The sequence below is a fragment of the Plectropomus leopardus genome, chromosome 9, assembly GCF_008729295.1.
Source record: "Plectropomus leopardus isolate mb chromosome 9, YSFRI_Pleo_2.0, whole genome shotgun sequence".
NCBI classification, from domain to species: Eukaryota; Metazoa; Chordata; class Actinopteri; order Perciformes; family Serranidae; genus Plectropomus; species Plectropomus leopardus.
The window spans coordinates 4,342,676-4,365,263 of NC_056471.1; the positions used below are offsets into that span (position 1 = coordinate 4,342,676).

Genomic DNA, 22,588 nt, shown 5'->3' on the forward strand with positions numbered 1-22,588 from the left:
TTTTCATTCAAAACCCCTCCCAAATGCCACCCCACCCATCCAGTCATTCTACGCTGACTGTACAGGAACTCCGTCACCTCTCTCAAAACAGAAGTATGAGAGAAAGACCAAAAAAACTTTTGAAATTGGCAAAATCAAAGGCAGAGGAAAAGGGTATTATTAATATTTATGTGTCCAGTCTGGTGATCAGTTGTACCATCATGCAAAGGTGGATCTTCCTTTTGGCAACCTGGCTTCACTGTCACTCAGTGAGGTCTCCTTCTTATGGCTAATTAGCTAATTTACATTACAGTGAGGTCAAAGAGTCAATGCTGGCAAACACCAACTGATGTATTACCTTGTGTCACCTCATATCTTCTTTTTCAGGATCTTAAATACACCACAAAGACTACATATGAGATTCTGTCAATAGTAATATTTATTTGTTAGAATCTAAATGGAATATAATAAAAGTATGTTTTCTTTAGTGTAGATTCAACTGATTTGCATTTTTGCATTAGCCACCAAAGTAAGAAACCCACCTGCAACGAGCAATGTCGGAAAAACACTGATTTGGATCATAAAACTGCTTTATTAAGTGTTTTTACCTATTTGTATTCACCTGGTCCATCTGTTTTGGACAGCGAGAGATCTCTATGGATAATTTGGCACCTGGTGAAAACCTCCTGATCAGTGAATACTGAAGGAATTCTAACCGGGAGATGTTTTCAGATGGTTGCCATTTGCAGTCCTCACCACCCCTAAATCTTCCAAATTAATCCCTAAGAGATCCTTATCTTAATGTCAGCTATGAGTATGTAGCTCAAGTTATTCTAAGTTGTAGCTGATTTCTCCAGTACAGGCACACACTCTGAAAATGAGGTGAATGAGGTTATATTTTAATGAGAAAAAAATGATAATGGGATAACTCACAAGCAAGCTACTGTATCTTCATAAATAAAAATTACATTCCACTTGCTAAACAGAACAAGCAGTTAGGAAAGATATAATACAGTATAAAATCTATATTATTGTGAGCACTGGATTTGTACAAAACATGAGCAGAAATAGAAGTAACTAACAGTTCCTAGAACATTCTTTAAAGGTTGCAAATAATATAACCATATGGGAACATTTAAAGTACATTCCCTGAAAGTTACCTGTTTGCTGGGTATGTTTTTGCTGCCTTCTTGTTTTTAACATATCTAATTAAGTACCATATTTGAAGAGTTTTTAAAAAAAAAAAAAAAATCAAGTTGGAGACAGTCAATCCCTTTTTTTTTATAAGGAACTTCCTAATTAATGCAGCTACTTGTTCAAAGAAAATATAAAATAAATTGTTTATTTGTAACTTCAGGACAGAAAAAAAACATTATTAGACAATTTATTTTTCTATCTAGAATATCTTTTTTATTGTACAAAAAATGCAAATGGCAAATACATTTTTCCCTAATCCATAGAAATCACAAGTCAGTATGTGTAAACCTCTCCACCAATGATTTTCTGTATCCATCTGCTGCGTATTCCTCTTGCTTACTACAACTCAGTATTAATTACTGGATAACAGTACTAGTTGAATTATACATTTAGAAAAGTCGACAAACATCTTCCCAGTGTTTCATCAAGTAGGCTATAATATTTCTCAGTGTATTATGAAATAATTTTCCGTTGTAATATCAACTTCACTCAAGAACATACAGTCAAATCGCTCTACAGATAAATGATCCATTATAAATTTCACAGAAATTGTAATAGTCTAACATTATGGCTCTTAGCAAACCACTGACAGCCTCTGCATACCTCTATACAGATTTCTTCAGAAAAAAATATTACAGTGAAGCTCATCACAACTGTTATTAAATATTGTATATTGCATTGCATTAATTAATGTTAGTTCAAGTGTCGCGTAAATGCATTTGGGAAAATGAGCGGAGCTTCTGTAGGCTGTTGTGTTGTTCAGGACGGAAAAAAAGGCAGGTCGTGCATCACATTAAACGATCTTTGAAGAGAACTTCACTTCCCACAATGCACAGCGGCTTCCTGCACTTTATAAATTTATGCGTGACTCCGACTCTGTCTCTCAGTCTACCAGACTCATGGCGGAAAGAGTGTTGATAACGTACCTGCTAGCTAAGGTAAGCATTTCACCAGTTGTAGCAAGTGTAAGTGTAAATATAATAAAAAATAACTTATGTTAGTTATCAGTGCCTGTATGAAGTATCTACAGAAACTATGTATGAATGTTTTGGGTACTAATATACTCATGAAACTGTAGAAGTGCGCAACTTCAAGCACGTGTATTCACTATGTACCGGTGTGCTAACCATGCATGCTTAACGTCCCGCCAAATGTTTACGGTGAAAAAGTTATGTAAACGTGAAAAAAAAGTCCGAAACAGCAAACACTTAACCTCTCACGTCTTGAAGGTGACAAAGGTTTGATCTGTTTAGTCGCAAACGTTACCCGTGGAACTCACGAGACGGTCAGACGTTGGCTAACGCTAGCATTAGCCGCTAAAAGCTAACAAGTCGCCCTATCCGTTTACAAGTCTCAGGCTTTTGAGAATAACCGAAATATCTCAAAGGCTTGCCCGGTGCATCCTTGGAAAATATGCGTTTTTCTCAATGAATGCACTAATTAACAGTTAGTGTAGTCTCGGATAATATGGTTGTTTCTTTGAAATAGTGGGGTTTAAGTTTAGCTACATGTATTAAGCAGAGTGTTAGACGATGTTAAGGTTGGAGCTAAATGTATATTTAATCAAAATTTTAAACGGCAAACGTTGATGGTATAACTGCATGTACATGGCTGCAAACATGCATTTTCCCCAAGATGTAAACAGAATGGGTAATTGTGCGCACGGTGCTTTCTGGTGCTTGACAGGGTAAAACACTAGTATAGTTTGATTGTGGCCCTCATCGTTGTGCACCATGTGACGTCCACGTTGTCCTTTCAGATGTGCTGCGGGGTCTCCTGATGAACAGCTCAGAGGGACAGTTATGGGATAGAGCCGCCAACCGAGTCCTGCAATGCCTTTGGGACTAAAGGTAAATATACAACCAAATTATTACAGAAAGTGTTAGCTGTCATGGCATCTCTTGTTAGATTCAGATAGCACAGATTTAGTGAGGTGATGCTGCACATGTGACAGTGAGTACATTGTTAGGGAATGGGCCTCTGCATGAGACTCTGCTCAGGTTTCTCCCAACCCTACATTCAACTACTATAACAGAACAAGGGCTGGGAGATATGGATTTAAAATGATATTGATGTTTTCTGGTGTTATCAGGATGCCTGATATATCTCTTTTTTTGACATTTCACTTATATTAGTAAAATACTATTAAATGAATTGGAGTAGGGCTGGATGATATGGCTTTTAAACAATAGTTTGTCCATATCTACACAAAATATCTTATTTTGGAATCTTCGAACTACTGTAAACTACTAAAATACAAAGTTATCAAATGAACTACAGTTAAAAAATAGCAGCTACTGCCCTAAAATAAAGTTACATAAACTGCTGTTGTAATAAAGTTTAATAAAATACTGTAATCATTTTAAATAAAGTGAAATTAAACAAAGTGCTGTTTTAGTAAAGGTAAATTAAGTATTATTTCGAATCTAAATAAATCAAAGCGGAACCAATGGTGCTTTTATTTTGAAGGACCCAGTTCTTCTCAGGCTGAAAGAATTAATGTTCTGTGGACTGGAAGCTTCCACTCAACAAGTAGACTTAGCAGAAAGTTTAACTGTTACTACCACCCCTTTAAACACGAGGATCATTAACTGTGAGGTGGCATCTAACAACTCTCCATAGTTTACAAAGATTTGGAAGTCGCAGTTTTGCAACATCGTCACTAAATGAGAGACTACATGGTCATGTCTGAACACCACAGGAGAGAGTGTGACAACTGAAAGGCCACAGCGAGTCTCGTGAGTGCCTTAAAAAAAACATGACAGCTTTTACTTTGTTTGCAATATGGGCATTTTAATAAATCGCAGTTGGAACAGCCGCAAAACATGGAGTATATTCGATATATCGCCCACCGATACCAGAATCCACACGGCTGTTCCCTCTGTCCCGCCCCCAGCGCTCAGTCAGCTGACCAGACGGTGTGTGTGTCTGGTTCAGTGTTACAGTGCTGGTAGAGGAAGTCTCTGTGTCTGCTCTCAGCTCTGCAGGGTCTGTTTTAGAGTCTGCTGCTGCCGAGCCGTCACAGAGCCTGGCCCAACGAGAGTGGCCTGTCCTGATCCACAGCAGGGCAGGCCTAGTGCAGGGCCGCACATTCACACAGGCGGCCTTTCCATTAAAGGCTTTTGGTGTAGCGTCTTTGAAGCCAAAAATTACCACCTATAGTCATGTACCTAGATCCTAGATGTGTAGTGCTCTTCTATGTGGGCGGGGGTTGTTTGTCAGCAGGACTGGCTTTATTTCCTTTTTCAACGTTAATATGGAGTGAAGTCTGCACCCTGTTTATCATCCACAGAACGCGGCTGCAGGAAAAAAAGAGCAGGTTACAACGAAAGTCTCTTTGGGATTTACAAAAAAGTGGTTTTGTGCATTGGCTCCTTGTCAGGCAAGAACAGGGGTTAAATATGCCTGAGCACACCGAATGAAGCTCTGACAGTCCCGTGCATTTTTTGAGTGAGGATTAGAGTCCACCTTAGACATTTTTGACAGTTGGCTCAGTGAATGAAACTTTTTTTTTCTGTCTCCAGCTGCTGCCAAAGGCTGCAAACATCCTTTTAGCAATTAGTTGTTAAAAGGGCTGATAACAATGTTTGGAACCAATGTGCATCTTCAGTGAAATTGAAAATCTTTCTGTCAATATTTAGAGTTGAATGTAACAAAATCCAAAACAAAACTGTTTAAATGTGTTTAGTAAATGTTTAATCAAAACTGAAACTGTGAACATCATGTAACAGCAAGTTCAAAGACCCTTTTTATCAAGTCAAGTGAAAAATTCAATAAAAATGATAAAAATAGCTCCCTCATGTTTTACAAAGTAAAATTTCCTCCTATGATGACACTTTCTTTGCACCTTTTAATTGTTTTTATCTGTGATAACAAACTAACATAGTGATACAGATAATTGGCAAAATGCAAAATATCGGCCTCTGTAATCAGCCAGGCCAGCAATCTGTCGACCCCTGCTGTCATATTACCGTTTAATAATGTCTGAAAGACCACCAAAAAATGGATTCTCCTCAGACCAATCAACAGACTGCTGTGTTTCTAGCTCCACCTCTTAAGTACCAGATCTGTGCTCGAGGTACCCCAAGCAGAGGGCTGACCAAAAATGGGAAAGGTTCCAAATGTTCTGAAGGTACCATCCACAGCTTGACACGCAAAAAATTGCGAACTGAACTGAGCCGACTGACTCAGTTGATGACTGTGAAAATGGTGTTTTGATGGTCAAAGTGACTTTATATCGCCTGTTACTGCACTTTGAATGGCTTACTGTCACAGGCATGAAAGGATTTAAATATTTCGGCTTAACTCAACCTTTCCCATTTCTCCTTCAGAATTTAAAGCTGTCTGACAACGCTTCCCTTCAGTTGTCAGCACAAGACTGTAAATTGTGAAATACTGTCATGCCCATGTTCAATAATAGTGACTGCACAGCTCCATAAATTACAGTATCTGCTTTTAATTTGAAATATGTGGTAGATACAGAAATGCATGTATCAGTGCTGCAGCACGCTGCCTGTGTGAACACTGATGTGAGCTGCAGCAGTTCAGTGAGGTAGCCGTCACACGCTGCTCACGCATGCGGTGTGGTCCAAGCGTCTTAATGAAAACTCAAACTGTCACTTACTACAGCCTGTTCAGACACGTAGGATAAATTATTAAGTCTTAATTAAAAGTGTGGCTCTTACATCTTTAAAGCTGCACTCTTTGAAATCCCTGTGTTAATATGAAAGTGATAAACAGTCCCAGTCCCAGTAGAAACTCTGTCCCAGTTCTGTCTTAATGGTTTGCAAAGCAAAGAGCTGCATTCACATCCGATGTATCGGTTCAACTTGTTTTATCCTGTTACTGAAAATCAGACAATATCGACTTAATATTATAAGATTGCATCTGACCTTTTTGTCAAAATTGAAATATTCATAAATTCTTACTCTGTGACAACTAATTCACATTTGAGGTGGGGTTTTTTTTTTGTTTTTTTTTTTTAAAACTTTATTAAAAGGGTTCATATCATTTTTGCTATATGAAATGCAAAAACTTTGCAGCTAGATATCTCAGAATCCCTCAGAGTGCAGACAGAAGCTTGTAATTCTAAGGCAGCGAAATGATTCCTGGCACACTTTTTACACATTTCTGTTTTTTCTCTGAATGTTGCAGGCAGAGCCTCCTGAAGCTGCTCAGCGTGAGGCTGACAGTCACGCTGCGGGCTGACTGAAGGTAAGAGGCACAACCACTGGTACCTTTTTGAAGAATTATTAAACATTCATGTTGCATGCTGTGATGACTCTCAATATAACACATCATGCTGACAAACACCGTGGTGAGGCAAAAACTCTGAGCATAGCAGCTGACTGTCAGCAGAGCTCAGCCGGCCGGTTCTAGTTTTACTGACTGCTCTTCATTTCTGTCCAGGAGCCAGTGCAGCAGCTGGCCTGCAGGGGGCGCAAACACCTGAGAAGAAGTGAGAGTGGCTCAGGTGTGTATGAGCCGTCAGTCTGACCGCGTGTATCGAGACAATGTAAACCCAATCGTGTACTGCCACGGCAGAGTCTCCTCCTCTCTGCTGTGGAATCTCTGTATTGGGAGAGAAAGCTCAGGACTTTGGCACAGGTTTAAGTAAAACCAGTTTACCAGAACCTGACTGAAGACCTGAAACACACTTCTGTAAAAGTCTATCACACTTAAACCTGGATATGAGCTGTCTGCTAATACTTGTGCTTTGTGTTTACAGCGTGTTCGGTGTCATCTACCAGTCTGGATGAGTCATCGGTACCCACACGGTTCAGCCACGTCTGCTCAGCCTGGTTGAGGCTGTAAATAATATTTTTTAATACATTTGCTGGAAAAAACAGAAGCACCGAGCAGTCAAATTTTCATGCTGGTTTTCCTCCATTTTCCTGAGATAAGAATTTTCTTGATAAGAAAACTTTTCCCCCAAGATGACAATATAATTTCAGTTATCAAGATAATGACATGATTAATTTGAGATCTCTAAATAACAAATGAAAATGTTAGTCCGGAGGTTTCAGTCACGATATGTCATGCCATGCTGACCGATAGATGTCCTGGCCAATAATTCAAATGAGCTTTTTTGTGCTTTTTCTGCTTTCTAGTCTAAAATATATTTTAAATGAATGAAAGTCAGAACAGGAACTTTGACGTTACCTCTGGACCTCATGATCTGAATCAGTCTGATCCTCACTTGATTTGTTAGACCTAGACACAAATTGTCGTTTCCCCCATGTGATGCGCTGATATTCTGCTGCTCCTCTGATGTTGCTGCCAATTTTGCTGCCAAAATTATCCTATTTTCTCAGTAGAAAAAAATGTAAAAGTGATTGGCCGTCCGTAGTATAATGTCCTGAAGGCATCACCTACATTTAGCATTTAAAGCAAATAATTTTACTCATCAGGATATAAAATCTGTCTTTGAATTAAATGCATGCTAAATTGTGTTAAGATGTTTAAATAAAGGTTGAGCTTGCGTTATCACAATGGTCTTGTTTGGTAAATTGTCTGAATTCTTCCAGAATTGAATCAAAATCTAAATTTGTCAGCAAATGAGACAAGGTTTTACAACTGTCCTCAAAGCATAAAAACATGCATAGTATTATTTCAAAGTGTCAGTTTGGGCTTTTGCTGTGGAATTTTTAATTAGTACAATTTTCCACTTGATGTCATTTTTCTCAAATTTCTTTACCATCTTTGGCATATGGAGAAAACAGATGCTGTTTACACTCAGAGCACTGTCAATCATTGACATACCCCGGACTGTGATAACTAAAACAATCTAATTTGCATGCAGTATATTGAAAATGATTGATATTATTTTAAAAACAGCATGATGACAAAAAATTAAAAGGGTTAAAATTCTGAAAGTTACTGAATATTTGATATTAATGAATTAGGACTGCTGGTAAAAAAAACAAAAAAAAAAACAATGAAAGTAAATCATCGTGTATATAGTATGAGAGAGTGAGTATTTCACACTGCACAAAAATACTGTATAAAAAATCAATTTTGCTTCAAAAATATCAAAATAGTAACAATATACTAAGCATGTAGTATGTTTAAAAAACAAAACAAAAACATAGTTGCATCATGACAAAAATCTTGGCATTTAAAAGGTTGAAATTCTGAACATTAATGAATATTTGATGTTTATGATTAGGACTGATAGTTAAAAGAAAATAAACGAAAGGAGAACATAATGTATAAAATTTTTAAAGCTTGATTTTGAACGGCGCATTTTGTGAGTAGAGCAATACGAGTGTGCGTAATATTAAAGCGGGCCAAAAGGGTTAAAACGCGTTTCCTTTGTTGAACAGATTTTCTAAAGTTTGAAAATGAAGCTAAAAAGAGATGCAGAAGTCAGGTTTTTCTTTCAGAGCACTTGAACTAGAACATGCTAAAAAGTTAAAATATATTTGCACAATAATGTTGAAATTAAACTGTACTCTAGTTTTAAGGAACAAATAAGGTGTAAAAATTAGCTTCATATATTATTTTGTTTATTATTTTTGAATGTTAAATTCAGCTGACAATAGCTGCACAAATGAGTGAGATTTGTATTTAACACAGTTTCAGTGTATGGCTGGGTGAGAAAAATATCTCAGGGAAATGTTCCAGCAGGAGCCCACAGAATATCTTCAATTCTTCCTGTCAAAGGCTCTCCGGTGTGTAAGATGAGCAGAGCTGTTTTATTTATGGAGACAAAACAGTGACTTTTAGAATAAGAAAACAAAAATGCTCTGCCAGTTGTGTTTTACATAAAGGATATCAGGACGATTCAGAAGTTACCTTAAAGGAGCCATTTCTTTATCTGTTGAGTGAACACACCTGTGGAGTAATAAAAACGGAACCTGACTGTATGCCGAATTAACACCTAGACAGCAAGAGTTCATACGGCCAGTAGGTGGCAGTGTGGTCACATACAAAGGTTAATGAGTCGTACTGGTGCAGAGTTGCTGCACAATTCAGTAGCGTCAAATAAAACTATACTACATGAGCAGGCTCTGACAGTGTTATTTAAAACATAATGACAACAGTAGCTAAATCATAGTATAACATATTGTCAAAAATGTCACAAAAGGTCATACTATCATATGTTGTCAAAATGTGATTACAAAAAAAAGTCATGCTATAGTATGCCGTCAAAAATGTAAAAAAATCATAGTGTAATAAGTTGTCAAAAATGTCTTTAAAAAGTCATATTATAGTATGCCGTCAAAAATGTGAAAAAAAGTCATTGTATAGTATGTCATCAGAAATGTGAATTAAATAAGTAATGTCATCAAAAATGTCACAAAAACCATAGTATAGCATGCGGTAAAAAAATGTCAGGAAAAAAATCATATTAAAATATAATTCTTCCTCTCCAACTTCTCCTTCTTTGTCTTCTTCTTAAGAAATATTTAACTAATCCCCAGGGAAAATTGTGCAGGTTCTCTGATGCCAAGCATACAGAATATAAGTAGAAATAATCAGTATTAAAATAAAGATGAAGTAAACAAGTACAATTGAATTAAGATATAAATTTAAAAACAGTCAAGTTAAATATGAGCATTAGTAAAAATAGAAAATAAGAATATGTGCAATATGCTTCAGTTTTCACCAGTATGTAAAACTTAAGGTATGTAAAATAAGTTTAGTAGGCGATATGGATGCAGGAAACAATCCCTCAAAAAACAAAACAAAACACTTAACTGAAATATTGGGTTTTAACCCAAAACAAAAAAATGGAATCACATGAAATCACGTCATCACTTTCGTTTCAAACGGATGGGGGTTAAAAGAAAGAGGAAAGAAAGGTCATAACAGGATGTAAAGCCCTGTGGGAAATGCTAATGAGGAGGCATCCTCTTCAGATCTGTTATGTCATGCCAAACTCCTTCCAAAAATTCCTACATTTTATCGTAATTGCTTTGTAAACAGAAACATGTGCTCTTTAATTACCAGACAAGACTTTGTCTGACATGCATTAGAGCGATATTTCAAATCGGCTCGTATATAATCTCTCGAGAAGCATTTATAGTACAAAATAAATAAATAAAGAAAAAATGTGCCTTTTGTTGGATTTGTTGTAACAATGCTGGAAATGGCTTTTATTGTAATTAGTGTATTTTATTTTGGCAGTTTATACATAAGCAGTGTATCATAAATAATATGACGGTTTTTTTCTATAATGTTTACAGCTTAGTGAATCGACATTAACCCTGTGTTTACATGGAGCTCGACAGGACGCTGTGTGCGCAGACCACGACGGGGTTTGGTTTGAAGAAGGCGGAGGCGGAGTTTTCCTGCTCGAACTTTGCAGACTTCTGTGCTTGAGAGGATCAGAGCGCTTCAAGAAGCAAAGTGGAAAGAAAAAGGTAAGACATCTAATCCGATATAACTGTTCCTCAGGTCAAAGTAACGGCGTCAGGCGTGACACGCTAAAACGTTTGTCCCTCGCGGAGCTCACACAGTTTAACGTGACTGTCAGTGAAAACGCTTGGTTGGCAAAAAAAACGACCAAAACGGATGTTTTTATCACGAGTTGTAGCCTCCTGTCCAACAGCTGCGAAAAGTTAGCAGTTAAAGTAGACAGAGACAGGTTGTCCTCACAAACTGCAGCACTAAATCTCTGCAAAGTCTGATGGGAAATGTTGGGCATTTTCTGGAAGCGAGAAGAAGTCACTTTAGTGTCTTTAAGTGTCTGAGTGCTGCAGATTTACATCCTTAAATGCGATTATCTCAACACTTTTCCTCCATATTTCCGTGGAGGGATGCATGGGTTCAAATCTACGTTTGGTGTGTTGTTTGTAGTATTGTAGGGGAGACCGGGGTTTGTTGGCACACAGCTGTTTTGCTGTCCTGAGAAAGTCACAGAAACATCAATGTAACACGTTTGCTTTCTCGACCTGCACTCCTACGTAACAACATCAAAAAGTTAAGGTACTATAATATCAAAGGTAAAACCAAAAAAAAAAGGAAAGTGGATTTGTGGATTTGTCCAACTGTATAACTGTGTTAGATAGACAGCAGTGGAAGATATACCCAGCTAACAGGGGAACGTTGCCACAACATTGACTAACGTTACCTACAAGTTGCAATAATGTTTTAAAGAAAACATTTTAATTTAATGTTCAAAGAATGTTTTAAGGATGTTGTCATTTCAAATAATATTCCTGTAAGGTTAAATAGTGATTAAGATGTAACGTTATAACTGCAACATTCTGAGGACATAAGAGGTGACAGATCAGAGAATGTTCTTTTTTATAAAATTTTCCCACAGTGTTACATGAGAACAAAGGAAGAGCATTTTCAATGTAACATTTAGAACTTGTTATTGAGGCCCTAGATTCCAGAACATTAATTTTTTTATCAATGTGTAATGTAATGTGATATATTAACAAAAAAAATAAATAAAAAAAATAATAATAAAAAAAAAAAAAAATATATATATATATATATATATATATATATATATATATATAGTATGTTTATAGAGAACATTACCCTAACTTTAAGAAGAACATCCTGGGACTTAAAGAAAAGTTGCAGCTGAAAATGTTTCTAAAACATTGCATTGGTTGCATTGTACCAGAATGTTTTTGAACCAAAAGATGCTAGATGGGAAGTATTCGGTTCCCTTACCATAGTAAAACTACTAATGCCACATTGTGAAAACACTGATACAAGTTAAAGTTGTGCATTGAAAATATTACTGAAGTAAAAGTAAGTAAGCAGAATCAGGGAAATGTATTTAGAGTATGACAAAAAAGTTAACTCTGTTAAATGTTAATGTTTTCTGGTTCTTGTACTATTTTTTTTCTATTGATAACTTTTTTAAATATAACTATAGCATTTTAGCATACTGACAACCAGCCCTATGATTGGGCTTGTTGGGAAGAAATGCACAACATGACACCTAATTGTAGAAAACATTTGTGCACATTAAAACACATTCATTTCCACATAATTTGCACCTGGGTAGAATTTTCTAGGATATATTTTTACCAGAGAAATATGTAAAGGAGTGAAAAGTGTGCCAACCAAACCCGGTCTCCCCTAATTAGACTTATTCACCTGTGTTGTTTGAGTCAAAAAGCTGTTGGTTGGTAAATTATAGACTCCATAATCTCCAAGCCCTAATTCCATTTAACTGTGTGGAAAGAGGATGTAGTGGGGGTTGATCTGCTATAAGAGTGGGACGGTTTTTCTATTTGGAGGTGATGTCCTCCACCTCAACTGTGAGCAATCTCGTGACTTTTTTCCCGCAAGTAGCCCTTGGACTGTGAGTATGTGTGTGTGTCGCCTCCAGCTTCCTTTTGACACAGACTGGGATGCTTTGCTTTCTCAATAACATGTCGCAAACCTAAAAAAAGGAGAAGCAAACTCAGATTGTCTAACATATGGAGAAATCTGCCCAGATGCTGACAATTACACAGCTCAGGGTGGCTGACGGTGAAAACAGTTTCGCTCTGGCTGTCACTGACTGGCATTAGTCAGCAACTTTTCTAATAATTTGGTTTTGCTATTAACGAGCTGCACGGCCAGCCAAAGGCGTTTTCTGAAATAACAGAAAAAATATTTTGTAAGTTGCATGAGAAACAGGTGTGTAATGTCGCCGTGCAGCTCTTGATGACATCTACATTTGAATTAAAATGAACATTTCCATTCTTCCCTCTGAGGTGAGCTGAGGTGGTTCACTCTTGTCTTAAAGCCTGCCGTCATGGCTCGGTACCTGAGCTATTTCACCACTGTGGGCGATAAGGAGCCGCTCCAGTGGGAGGATGTAGAGCTGCACGCGGCCAGCGAGGAGCTGAGTCCAGCCACTGGCCAGTTTCCAACAACGCTGACCTTCAGGGAGTCATTGCAAAGACTCTACAGCTCCGAACGGTTCCAGGTAGGCCAACCCAGTCTCTTCAATGCATCCGTGGCTAGGGCAACGCCAGATCATTTTGAAAGCAATGTTTTATGTTTTTTCCACACATCAATGTCACTGATGTGGATACACACATAATGCTCATCAGCCCGAGATGCTGGTGGGAATCTCACAATTTTCATCCGATTCAGGGGGCCATGAATGGGCTGAGCAATATGGAACAAATACATCATCATGATATTTTTTACACAAATAATCTCAATATCAATTTTGCAGCACTACTGTAGGTATCATGTGCTTTCACAAAATATTTACACAATTTTGATAAATAATCGTCAGTTATTTGGATATAATTTACTAAATTGGTAAAGACAAATATAAGAACATCTAGAATAGTCTGGTAAGTTTAGAAAATTATTCCATTTTTAATGCAGCCTTTGACACCAGGAAAAGACAACACTTCAGATTTCAAGTTACCCAAAACAGTCTTTTCCCTTGGTTTACTGGTTGGGGGATGAGGATGGTTTCCCGAGGGACCCCTCCCTGGGTCCCCTATTGCCAACCAAAAAAGAAAACTTAAATAATTCCCCATTCTCCATGAGACTATCAGTGTTTGTCAGGTGACGTATCACTCGCAAAAGCTGCACTGCTTTACAGTGCACTAAACCAAACACATGAAGAATGCTCCCTGCTCGCTCTACCCTCTGTCTGACTGTGAGTGTGTGTGTGTGTGTGTGTGTGTGTGTGTGTGTGTGTGTGCGTGTGTGTGTGTGTGTGTGCATCAGGGTGAAGCCCTGCCCAAGAAGAAGAAGAGGAGAACATTTGACAGCGACGCAGTACAGACTGAAACATAAATCAGATAAATCATCACCAATTTTATATGAAAAGCGACCTTAGATGACTTCTGTTGTGATTTGGGGCTGATATATGAAATTAAAAAAAAATTGATTTCACTCTTGGGGAATCTTATTTTCAGGGGTGCACCCCTGGTATAATGCTAGGGAAACCCTGCAAAATATTCAAAATAGACAATATCTAGTCATATATCACAATACCGATAAGATATTGATAAGATATAAGATATTTCTCAGCCCTGTACCTCATGATGTGATTGTAATTATTATCATTATTATTATTACATACTTTTTTTGAATAACATACTATACTATGACGTTTTTTTCATTTGTGGACGACATACTATACCGTGAGATTTGACATAATTTACTATGAAATTTGTATCATTATTGGAAAACCTACTATACTGTGACATTTTTAAATAAATTTAAATGATATATTATACAATGACGTTTTTCTAATTTGTTGAACAAAATACTATTACGGTTTTCTCATTTTTTTTTGCCCACACACTATACTATGACATTTTTATCAGTTTTTGGATGACATACTATAGTATGACATTTTTTATCATTTTCTGGAGAGCATACTATACTAGGATGTTTTTACCATTTTTGAATAACAAAGTAAACGCTGACGTTTTTGTCATCTTTTAAACGACATGCCGTACTATGAAGTTTTTATCGTTCTTTGAACAACATACTGTACTATGATGTTTTAAAATTTTTTGGACAACATACTGTTCTATAACTTCTTTTTATTTTCAATTTTTGAATGACATAATACTACTATGTATATAATATAATATAATAATACTATGACATTTTCATCACGCTTTGGAGGACATACTAAAGGATGACTTTTTTTTATTTTTGGAAGACTATGTACCATGGAGTTTGTTTTATTTTTTGGAAGACACACCATGATGTTTTTAATTCTTTTTTTTTTTTTTTAAACATACTATACTTTGACGTTTTTATCATTTTTTTGATGACATACTAAACTATGACGCTTTCATCTTTTTTTGATGACATACTATACAACAACATTATTATTATTTTTTGGACGACATACCATACTGTTTCTATCGTAACATACTGTACTATGATGTTTTCAATTTTTTTTGGACAACATACTATTCTATCCTTTTTTTTTCAATTTTTGAACGACATAATATACTTTGACATTTCCATCACACTTTGGAGGATGTACTATAGTATGACATTTATTTATATTTGGAAGACAGTGTACTATGATGTTTTTGTCATTTTTTGGAAGACTTATTATACTATGACATTTTTATGATTTTTTGGATGACCTACTATATTTTGACTTTTTTATCATATTGTGGATGAGATACTATACTACGATGTTTTTAGTATTTTTTGGATGACATACTGTACTATGAAATTTTAAAATTTTTTGGATGACATAATGTACTGATGATTTTACCATTTTTTGGACAACATAATGTACTATGCATTTTTTTTCCATTTTTGAATGACATGCTATACTATGACATTTTTATCATTTTTTTGTATGACATACTACACTGACATTTTTTTATGGGTTTTTTGAATGACATACTATACGGCAATGTTTTTGGGCCATTTTGGGACATTGTTGAAGACATACTGCACTATGCAGTTTTTTTCAGTTGTGTTTGACAACAAACTATACTATGATGTTTGGGGTCTTTTTCGATGACATACTAATTTGTGACAGTTTTGGGCCATTTTAGGTCATTTTTAAAGACATACCTTACTAAAACGTTTTAGGGTGGTTTTCGATGACATACTGTACTATGACATTTCGGGGTTATTTTTGATGATATATTATACTATGAGATCTTTGGGCCATTTTGGGTCATTTTTTTTATGACATACTATACTAGGACAGTTTTGGGCCATTTTGGGTCATTTGTCAAACGACATACTATACAAGGTCGTTTGTGGGCCATTTTATAATATTATAATAATAACTTTTTTTATATAGCAAAACACAGGTTTACAAAGTGCATTGACAGAAAGGAAAAACAGAATGAAAGACCCAAACACAGAGGAATCCCAAAACACATGCAGATAAACAAAACAACAGCATATATATACATATATATACATACATATAAACATATACATATACATACACACAAACACGCACAAACAAACACGCACGCATGCACACACACACATACAACTTTTGGTGTTGGTGTTGGATTGTTAAATGTAGATTGCACTACATTCCTTTTACTTGAATGAAACAAACTTTATATCAGACTGTAAAACACAGATTACCAGTTAAGACTGGACTATTTTTGTTGGGGAATAATGCTCTGCAGTGTATACCCTGCCGTGATTGAAGATGATTAAATAAAATATTGAAATATAAATGACAAAATGTTATTTTTAGGTAAATTCGTTGTTATATTAATCGAGTAATAAAAAGATAATAGTTAGATCAATTAAAAAAAAATTAATAGATCAATCGATAAAAAAAATAATCAGCCCTACATACTATATTATGATGTTTTTTAGCCATTTGGGGTCATTTTTGTCAACATACTATACAACAAAAAAAGACAAAATTTGAGATGATGAAAAAAAGGGCTGAAAACTACATACTATAGCATGTCAATACATGACAAAGTATAGTATGTGGCTAGGGCTGCACCTAACGATTATTTTTTTATCGAATAATCAATCGATTTTTTTTTTATTAATCAATCGATTATTTTTTAAATTGATCTTACTATTATTTTTTTTTATTACTTGATTAATATAACAACGAATTTACCGAAAATAAAACATCATCGCCAGAGCACGACTGAGAGCTGGCATCAAGAAGGCTGAGAGGAGACATCAGCAGAGACTGGCAAGAGACCTTAACAGCAACAGCACTAAAGACATGTGGCAGGTCTTTCAAAATGTCACAGGCTACAAAAGCAGGAGCGCCCCCATCATATGTGAGGCCATGCTGCCGGACAAGCTGAACACATTTTATGCTCGCTTTGACATCCTCAATAAGGACTCAGCTGTGAAGTCTACTCTGCCTCCAGAGACCCGGCCACTTTCAGTGACCACAGCAGAGATGTGAGAAAATTCCTGCTGAGAGTGAATATAAAAAAGTCCGCCGGCCCCAACAACATTCCTGGACGTGTACTAAAAACTTGTCCCATCAACTTGTTAATCTCTTAAGTGACATTTTCAACATCTCACTCTCACCATAGTCTGTTCCCTTCTGCTTCAAGACAGCCATCATCATTCCTGCACCTAAAAAGTCTACTGTGTCTAGTCTTAATGACTACCGTCCTGTGGCTCCTATCCCCATCCTGATCAATGTTTAAAGAAACGACATTTTAGCATGGAATGTCGAAAAAACATGCAAAAACATCATAATATAGCATGTAGGAAAACTGACCAAAACGTCATACTATAATATTTCGAAAAATGTCAAAATGTGAACTGGCAAAAAAAAGGGCTGACAGCCACATAGTATAGCATGTTAAGAAACGTCATAGTATAGAATGATTTTAAAAAATGTCCAAAAACATCATAATATAGCATGTTGAGACATGTCATAGTATAGAATCATGAAAACACATCCAAAAACATCATAATATAGCAGGTCAAAAAAATGACCGGAAACACCATACTATAGAATGTTGAAAAATGCCACAATATGACATATCCAAAAAACAGCTGAAAACTACATAGTATAGCATGTCGAGACACATCATACTATAGAATGACGAAAAAAAACGCCTAAAAACATCATAATATAGCATGTTGGAAAAATTACCAAAAATGCCATAGTATAGTATGGCGAAAAATGTCAAAATATGACATGTCGAAAAAACAGCTAAAAACCACATGAAATAGAATCTTGAGACACATCATAGCATAGAATGATGAGAAAACCTCCAAAAACATCATAATATAGCATGTCGAAAAAAAGGCAAAATATGACGTCTTAAAAACAGCTGAAAACCCCATAGTATAGCACATCGAGACACATCATAGTATAGAATGTTAAAAAAACATCCAAAAACATCACAATATAGCATGTTGAAAAAAAACGACCAGAAACGCCACACTATAGAAGAATAGTATAGAATGACGAAAAAAATGTCCAAAAACATCATAATAAAACATGTCGAAAAAATGAACGAAAATGTCATAATATACTATGGTGAAAAATGTAAAAATGTGACATGTCCAAAAAACAGCTGAAATCCAAGTAAAATAGCATGTTGAGACACATCATAGTATAGAATGATGAAAAAAAATGGCCAAAAGCATCATAATATAGCATGTCAAAAAAAACCAACCAAAGACGCCATACTCTAGTATGTCGAAAAATGTCAAAATATGACATGTCCAAAAAACTGCTGAAAAGAACATAACATAGCATGCTGAAATATGTCATACTTTAGAATGTTTAAAAACATGGCCAAAAACATCATCATATAGCATGTTGAAAAAAACGACCATAAATGACGTTATAGTTTGCCGAAAAATGTCAAAATGTGACATGTAAAAAACAGCTAAAAACCACATAAAATAACATTTCAAGATACGTCATAGTATAGAATGTTGAAAAGAAAAACGGCGAAAAAAACAATCAAAAACATCATAGTATAGTACGTCAAAACACGTCATAGCATAGTATGTAGAAAATATAGCCAAAACGTCACAATATGACATGTCAAAAGAACTTTGGAAAACGTAATAGTGTCATGTTTTTGGTTGTTTTTTTACCACATAGTGGGTTCATTTTTGATGACATACTATACCATGATGTTTTTGGGCCGTTTTCAGTCATTTTTGATGGCATACCAAACTATGAAGTTTTGGGGTCATTTTTGAGGACATGGTATACCATGATGTTTTTGAGCGATTTTCGGTTATTTTTGACGATATATTATAGCATGCCATTTTGGGTCATTTTTGGACAACATACTTTACTATGGCGTTTTTATCATGTTTGGGACGACATATACTATAAAGTTTTATTATGACGTTTTAATTATTTTTTTAACATTTGACACTGACATTTTTATGATGTCTTGAACGACAAGTATACTAAGACTTTTATTTAAATAATTTTTTAATCTCAAATTTAATTTTTAATTATTCTTTTAATAGACCCACGATATTATGACATTTTCATCATTTTTTCAATGACATATTTTACAATGTGTGTTTTAGAATACTAAAACTATACATATATGTGATATATATATATATATATATATATATATATATATAATATATTTTTATATGTTTTTTTTTTTTTTTTTTTCATGACATACTATGACTTTTCCATCACAAAATATTTCAGGACTTTTTCGTCATTTAATGAAACATTATGTCATAACATTCTATACAAGGACTTCATTCATTTTTTATTCCACAGTATACTAAAATTTTTGCTGTGTAATTTCTTAACATACCATACTAAGACATTTTCCTATTTGATCATCAACATACAATAACCTGGATTTTTCTTTTGATGTACTATATAATAGGGCTGTACCTGACTGAGAATTATTTAAATTGAATCAGATTTTGCTGTTCAAAACAAATATTCGATGATTTGTTTTGTAATTCCATGTAAAGTTTTACAGTTTTAACAAGGCTCAGAAATACAGTCCTACTGCTGACATTTCAGTCAGAGGTTTGATGTGTCGTGTGTCATGTGTCTCAGTGCATCTAAAAGTCAAGGATGCTTCCATGGTAGGACCGGTCCTTCCAAGTCAGGTCTGACAGAGGCTAGGCAAGATATTCGGTGAGCACACAGTGGGACAGACTGGCAAGTCCCAAGCTGTGCGTCACTGACGAAGCCTCGCCTTCAATACCAACAAACTGTGGATACCTCACGAACACTGAGGATACACACATATATCTGTGAGGGAAGGACTCGGTCATCAATAGAGTTTTAATGACATAGCCTCCTTGAAATCCAGCCAATTCAGGATCCTCTTTTGACTCTGAGAAGCACCAACTGTCTGACTTTGCTTCCAGGTGTTGGTGGTGTGTTTGGTAGTCCTGGATGCCATCTTTGTTCTGGCGGAGGTGCTGATAGATCTGTCCATCATCAATGTGAAACATGGCCACATTGCTCCAGAGGTAGGACACAGATTACAGATTACTTACATGAAGCTATCTTCCTATACTTCAGTTTACTGACAGGTGTTTTTGCAGGTGTTTCACTACCTGAGCCTGGCTCTTCTCACATTCTTCATGGTGGAGCTGTCTGGGAAGCTGTATGCTTACCGTCTGGAGTTCTTCCAGCACAAGTTTGAGGTGTTTGATGGTGTGGTGGTGGTGGTCTCCTTCGTGTTGGACATCGCGGTCATCTTCCTTGAAGAGGCCTTCACTGGGATGAGTCTCCTCATCCTGCTGCGACTCTGGAGGGTGGCGAGAATTATCAATGGTCAGTGGCACTTTGTCTACAAGCATGTACACAAACACCTCATCAAAAAACCTCCTAATAAATACTGTACTACTGTGGTAGTATCTGTAGAGGCGGTTTGTGATGATGTTATATTGGATTGTAATATATTGTAAACTCTTTCCTTTTTTCCACCAGCTGGTTCTTAAGGGACCTATAGAGCTTTTTTTTTTTTTTTTTTTTTTTTGCACAGGGCCCCCGAGCAGGTTAATCCGGCCCTGGCATTTGGCAGTCTCAGTAGCTAATCTGTGGGGCACACTCACAGAAAAAAGAACAAAATTATATACATTTAATAAAGAAGCATTTCAAGCAAAAAAAATGTTATTTATGGCTAAATACATCTTTGGTAAAATAGTTTTTAAATATCGTTATTTAAATTTGTAAATACAGAATACATAAAAATAATACTTACTAGGACCCATGGTTGATCATGAAACTATGGACCTCCCTGTAGGTATCCTGGTTTCAGTGAAGACGCGTGCAGACCAGAAGGTCCACAAGCTGAAGGAGAGCTATGACCACCTCGTTCAAAGAGTCACAGAGCTACAGGAGCGCAGTGATAAACTGGTGAGTTCCAAAAGCTGCTTTGTACCAGATCAGAAAGGTTCACATGAACTACAGTGAAGAAAAATTCATTGTATGAGCATTCGTTGTATTATTATTATTATTTAAAGGAATTATATCTGTGGTGTCCTCAGGGCCTGTAACTGAGACATTTTGACACCTGTGAATCTGGGGTCACACGTTACACCATGGTTTCATTACCTAATTGTTGTTGCCTTGGCAGCGACTTGCCAATGGATGCCACCCACTTGTCACTCAAAGGGCCACACCCTTAAATAATGCACTCTTGGAGCCAGCCTCGAGTGGCCATTTGAGGAACTGCAGTTTTTTGGGTACTGTGGCCGTGGCTTTATTTTTCTCAGAATGTACCAGTGAGGTTCAACAACAGACTGACTCCTCTCTCCAGGGTTCATACGGTCACAGAAAACCTGGAAAAAGTCATGGAATTTGCAGATAGTTATTTCCAGGCCTGGAAAAGTTTTGAAAAATGAAATATACCATGCAAAACACATTGTGTTCAAGGACCATTGGTAATTTTAAAATCCAATGATCATTTTAAAGGTTTTTTTGTTTTGTTTTGTTTTTTCAGAAAACATGCTCATGGGTTTGGAAGGCATGTTTTCTTCAAAAATCACCAACATTTTTTAATGAAAAAGGAAACTTCCAAAGATTTTAAAGACAAGAATGGACAGAATTTTTAAAGAAAACATGCCTTCCAAACCCACGGGCCTGTTTTCTTTAAAAATCATTGGCAAGATAAATTAAACATACAGCCATTTAAAGTTATATGCCCCCATCCCCAAAGCCAAAATCATAAGAATGAGTCCCCCCCAATGCTTAAAAATTGTTTGACATGCCTTCCATTATTTTGCACCATCCCCTCCCCTCTTATCAATAACAAATAGTCCCTTAGGTATATTTTAATAAGGTCTAATTCATTATTTTGAAAATGATGTATTTTCAAAATAGCTATTATATAGTCATGAAAAATAAGAATAATGGAATAACATCATTGACTATATCTACTGTATAATAAGTATCAGTTGTTATTTCAGAGAATGTATAGTCTTGAAAATTTGCCTCAAAGTCATTGAATTGTCTTGGTAAAAGTGTGTATGAACCCTGTCCCTCTGTCTGTCTCCATCTCCCCTCAGGAACAAGAGAACCAGAAACTTCAAGCTCTCCTGAAGAAGAACGGCATAGACTCCTAACTCATTGCGCTTACTGCTGTGGAGCTGTTGTTTATTGTCATTATATCACGTACCTTTCTGCACTCTTTTTAAACAGAACATTCCATGATCAACTTATATTTTAAACCTAATTTCAATATTCCTACTACTTTTTCACAGATCCTTAAGCGTTGCTACATTACCTGTAAATCTTTTCTTTGAGTAACTGTAACAGTAAATCCATATTCAGGTGTCCCGACATTACACTGATGGAAGCCAGGAATGAAAGCCAGATATTCAGATGCTACTGGATGCTACTTTATAAAGCTACAAGGCCGCTGCCTTAATTTCACAGTAAATATTTGTATCATTCCTCACACTGATGAACTGTACATAAAGTTAAATGTACATCTGCTTTGTGAAATTTAAAAGTACTTAACGTTGTGTAGAAAAAAAGAAAACACAAAGATGTAAATAAATGAATTGATTTCATTTATTAAAAAAA

General features: G+C 36.0%; 1 protein-coding gene, 1 long non-coding RNA gene and 1 other non-coding gene across 4 annotated transcripts; all 3 read left to right on the forward strand.

Moving 5' to 3' along the window:
• Window positions 1–2,066: 2,066 nt before the first annotated feature.
• LOC121948209 lies at window positions 2,067–7,668 on the forward strand. Its single transcript, XR_006106134.1, has 5 exons — window positions 2,067–2,114; window positions 2,936–3,026; window positions 6,331–6,390; window positions 6,586–6,649; window positions 6,905–7,668. It is a non-coding gene; the product is annotated as an uncharacterized LOC121948209 (long non-coding RNA).
• LOC121948580 lies at window positions 4,068–4,269 on the forward strand. Its single transcript, XR_006106169.1, has one exon. It is a non-coding gene; the product is annotated as a small nucleolar RNA SNORA74 (small nucleolar RNA).
• A 2,768-nt stretch (window positions 7,669–10,436) lies between the features above and the next one.
• hvcn1 (hydrogen voltage-gated channel 1) lies at window positions 10,437–22,588 on the forward strand. Of its 2 annotated transcripts, none has more exons than XM_042493864.1 (6): window positions 10,437–10,544; window positions 12,881–13,063; window positions 19,921–20,025; window positions 20,101–20,332; window positions 20,805–20,917; window positions 22,069–22,588. In XM_042493864.1, the coding sequence occupies exons 2-6, from the start codon at window positions 12,890–12,892 to the stop codon at window positions 22,123–22,125; spliced, it is 681 nt and encodes a 226-aa protein (XP_042349798.1). In that variant the 5' UTR covers window positions 10,437–10,544; window positions 12,881–12,889; the 3' UTR covers window positions 22,126–22,588. The 2 variants fall into 2 exon arrangements, with proteins under 2 accessions (XP_042349798.1, XP_042349797.1); XM_042493863.1 differs by having other exon boundaries at window positions 10,441–10,544; window positions 12,849–13,063.

What these genes read in the sequence shown, in the direction of transcription:
- hvcn1 (XM_042493864.1), top strand. Translation starts at nt 12,890, where the DNA reads ATGGCTCGGTACCTGAGCTATTTCACCACTGTGGGCGATAAGGAGCCG. An exon ending in ATGGCCACATTGCTCCAGAG is followed by an intron (nt 20,026 to 20,100) that starts GTAGGACACAGA and finishes GTGTTTTTGCAG; the next exon opens with GTGTTTCACTACCTGAGCCT. An exon ending in GGTGGCGAGAATTATCAATG is followed by an intron (nt 20,333 to 20,804) that starts GTCAGTGGCACT and finishes ACCTCCCTGTAG; the next exon opens with GTATCCTGGTTTCAGTGAAG.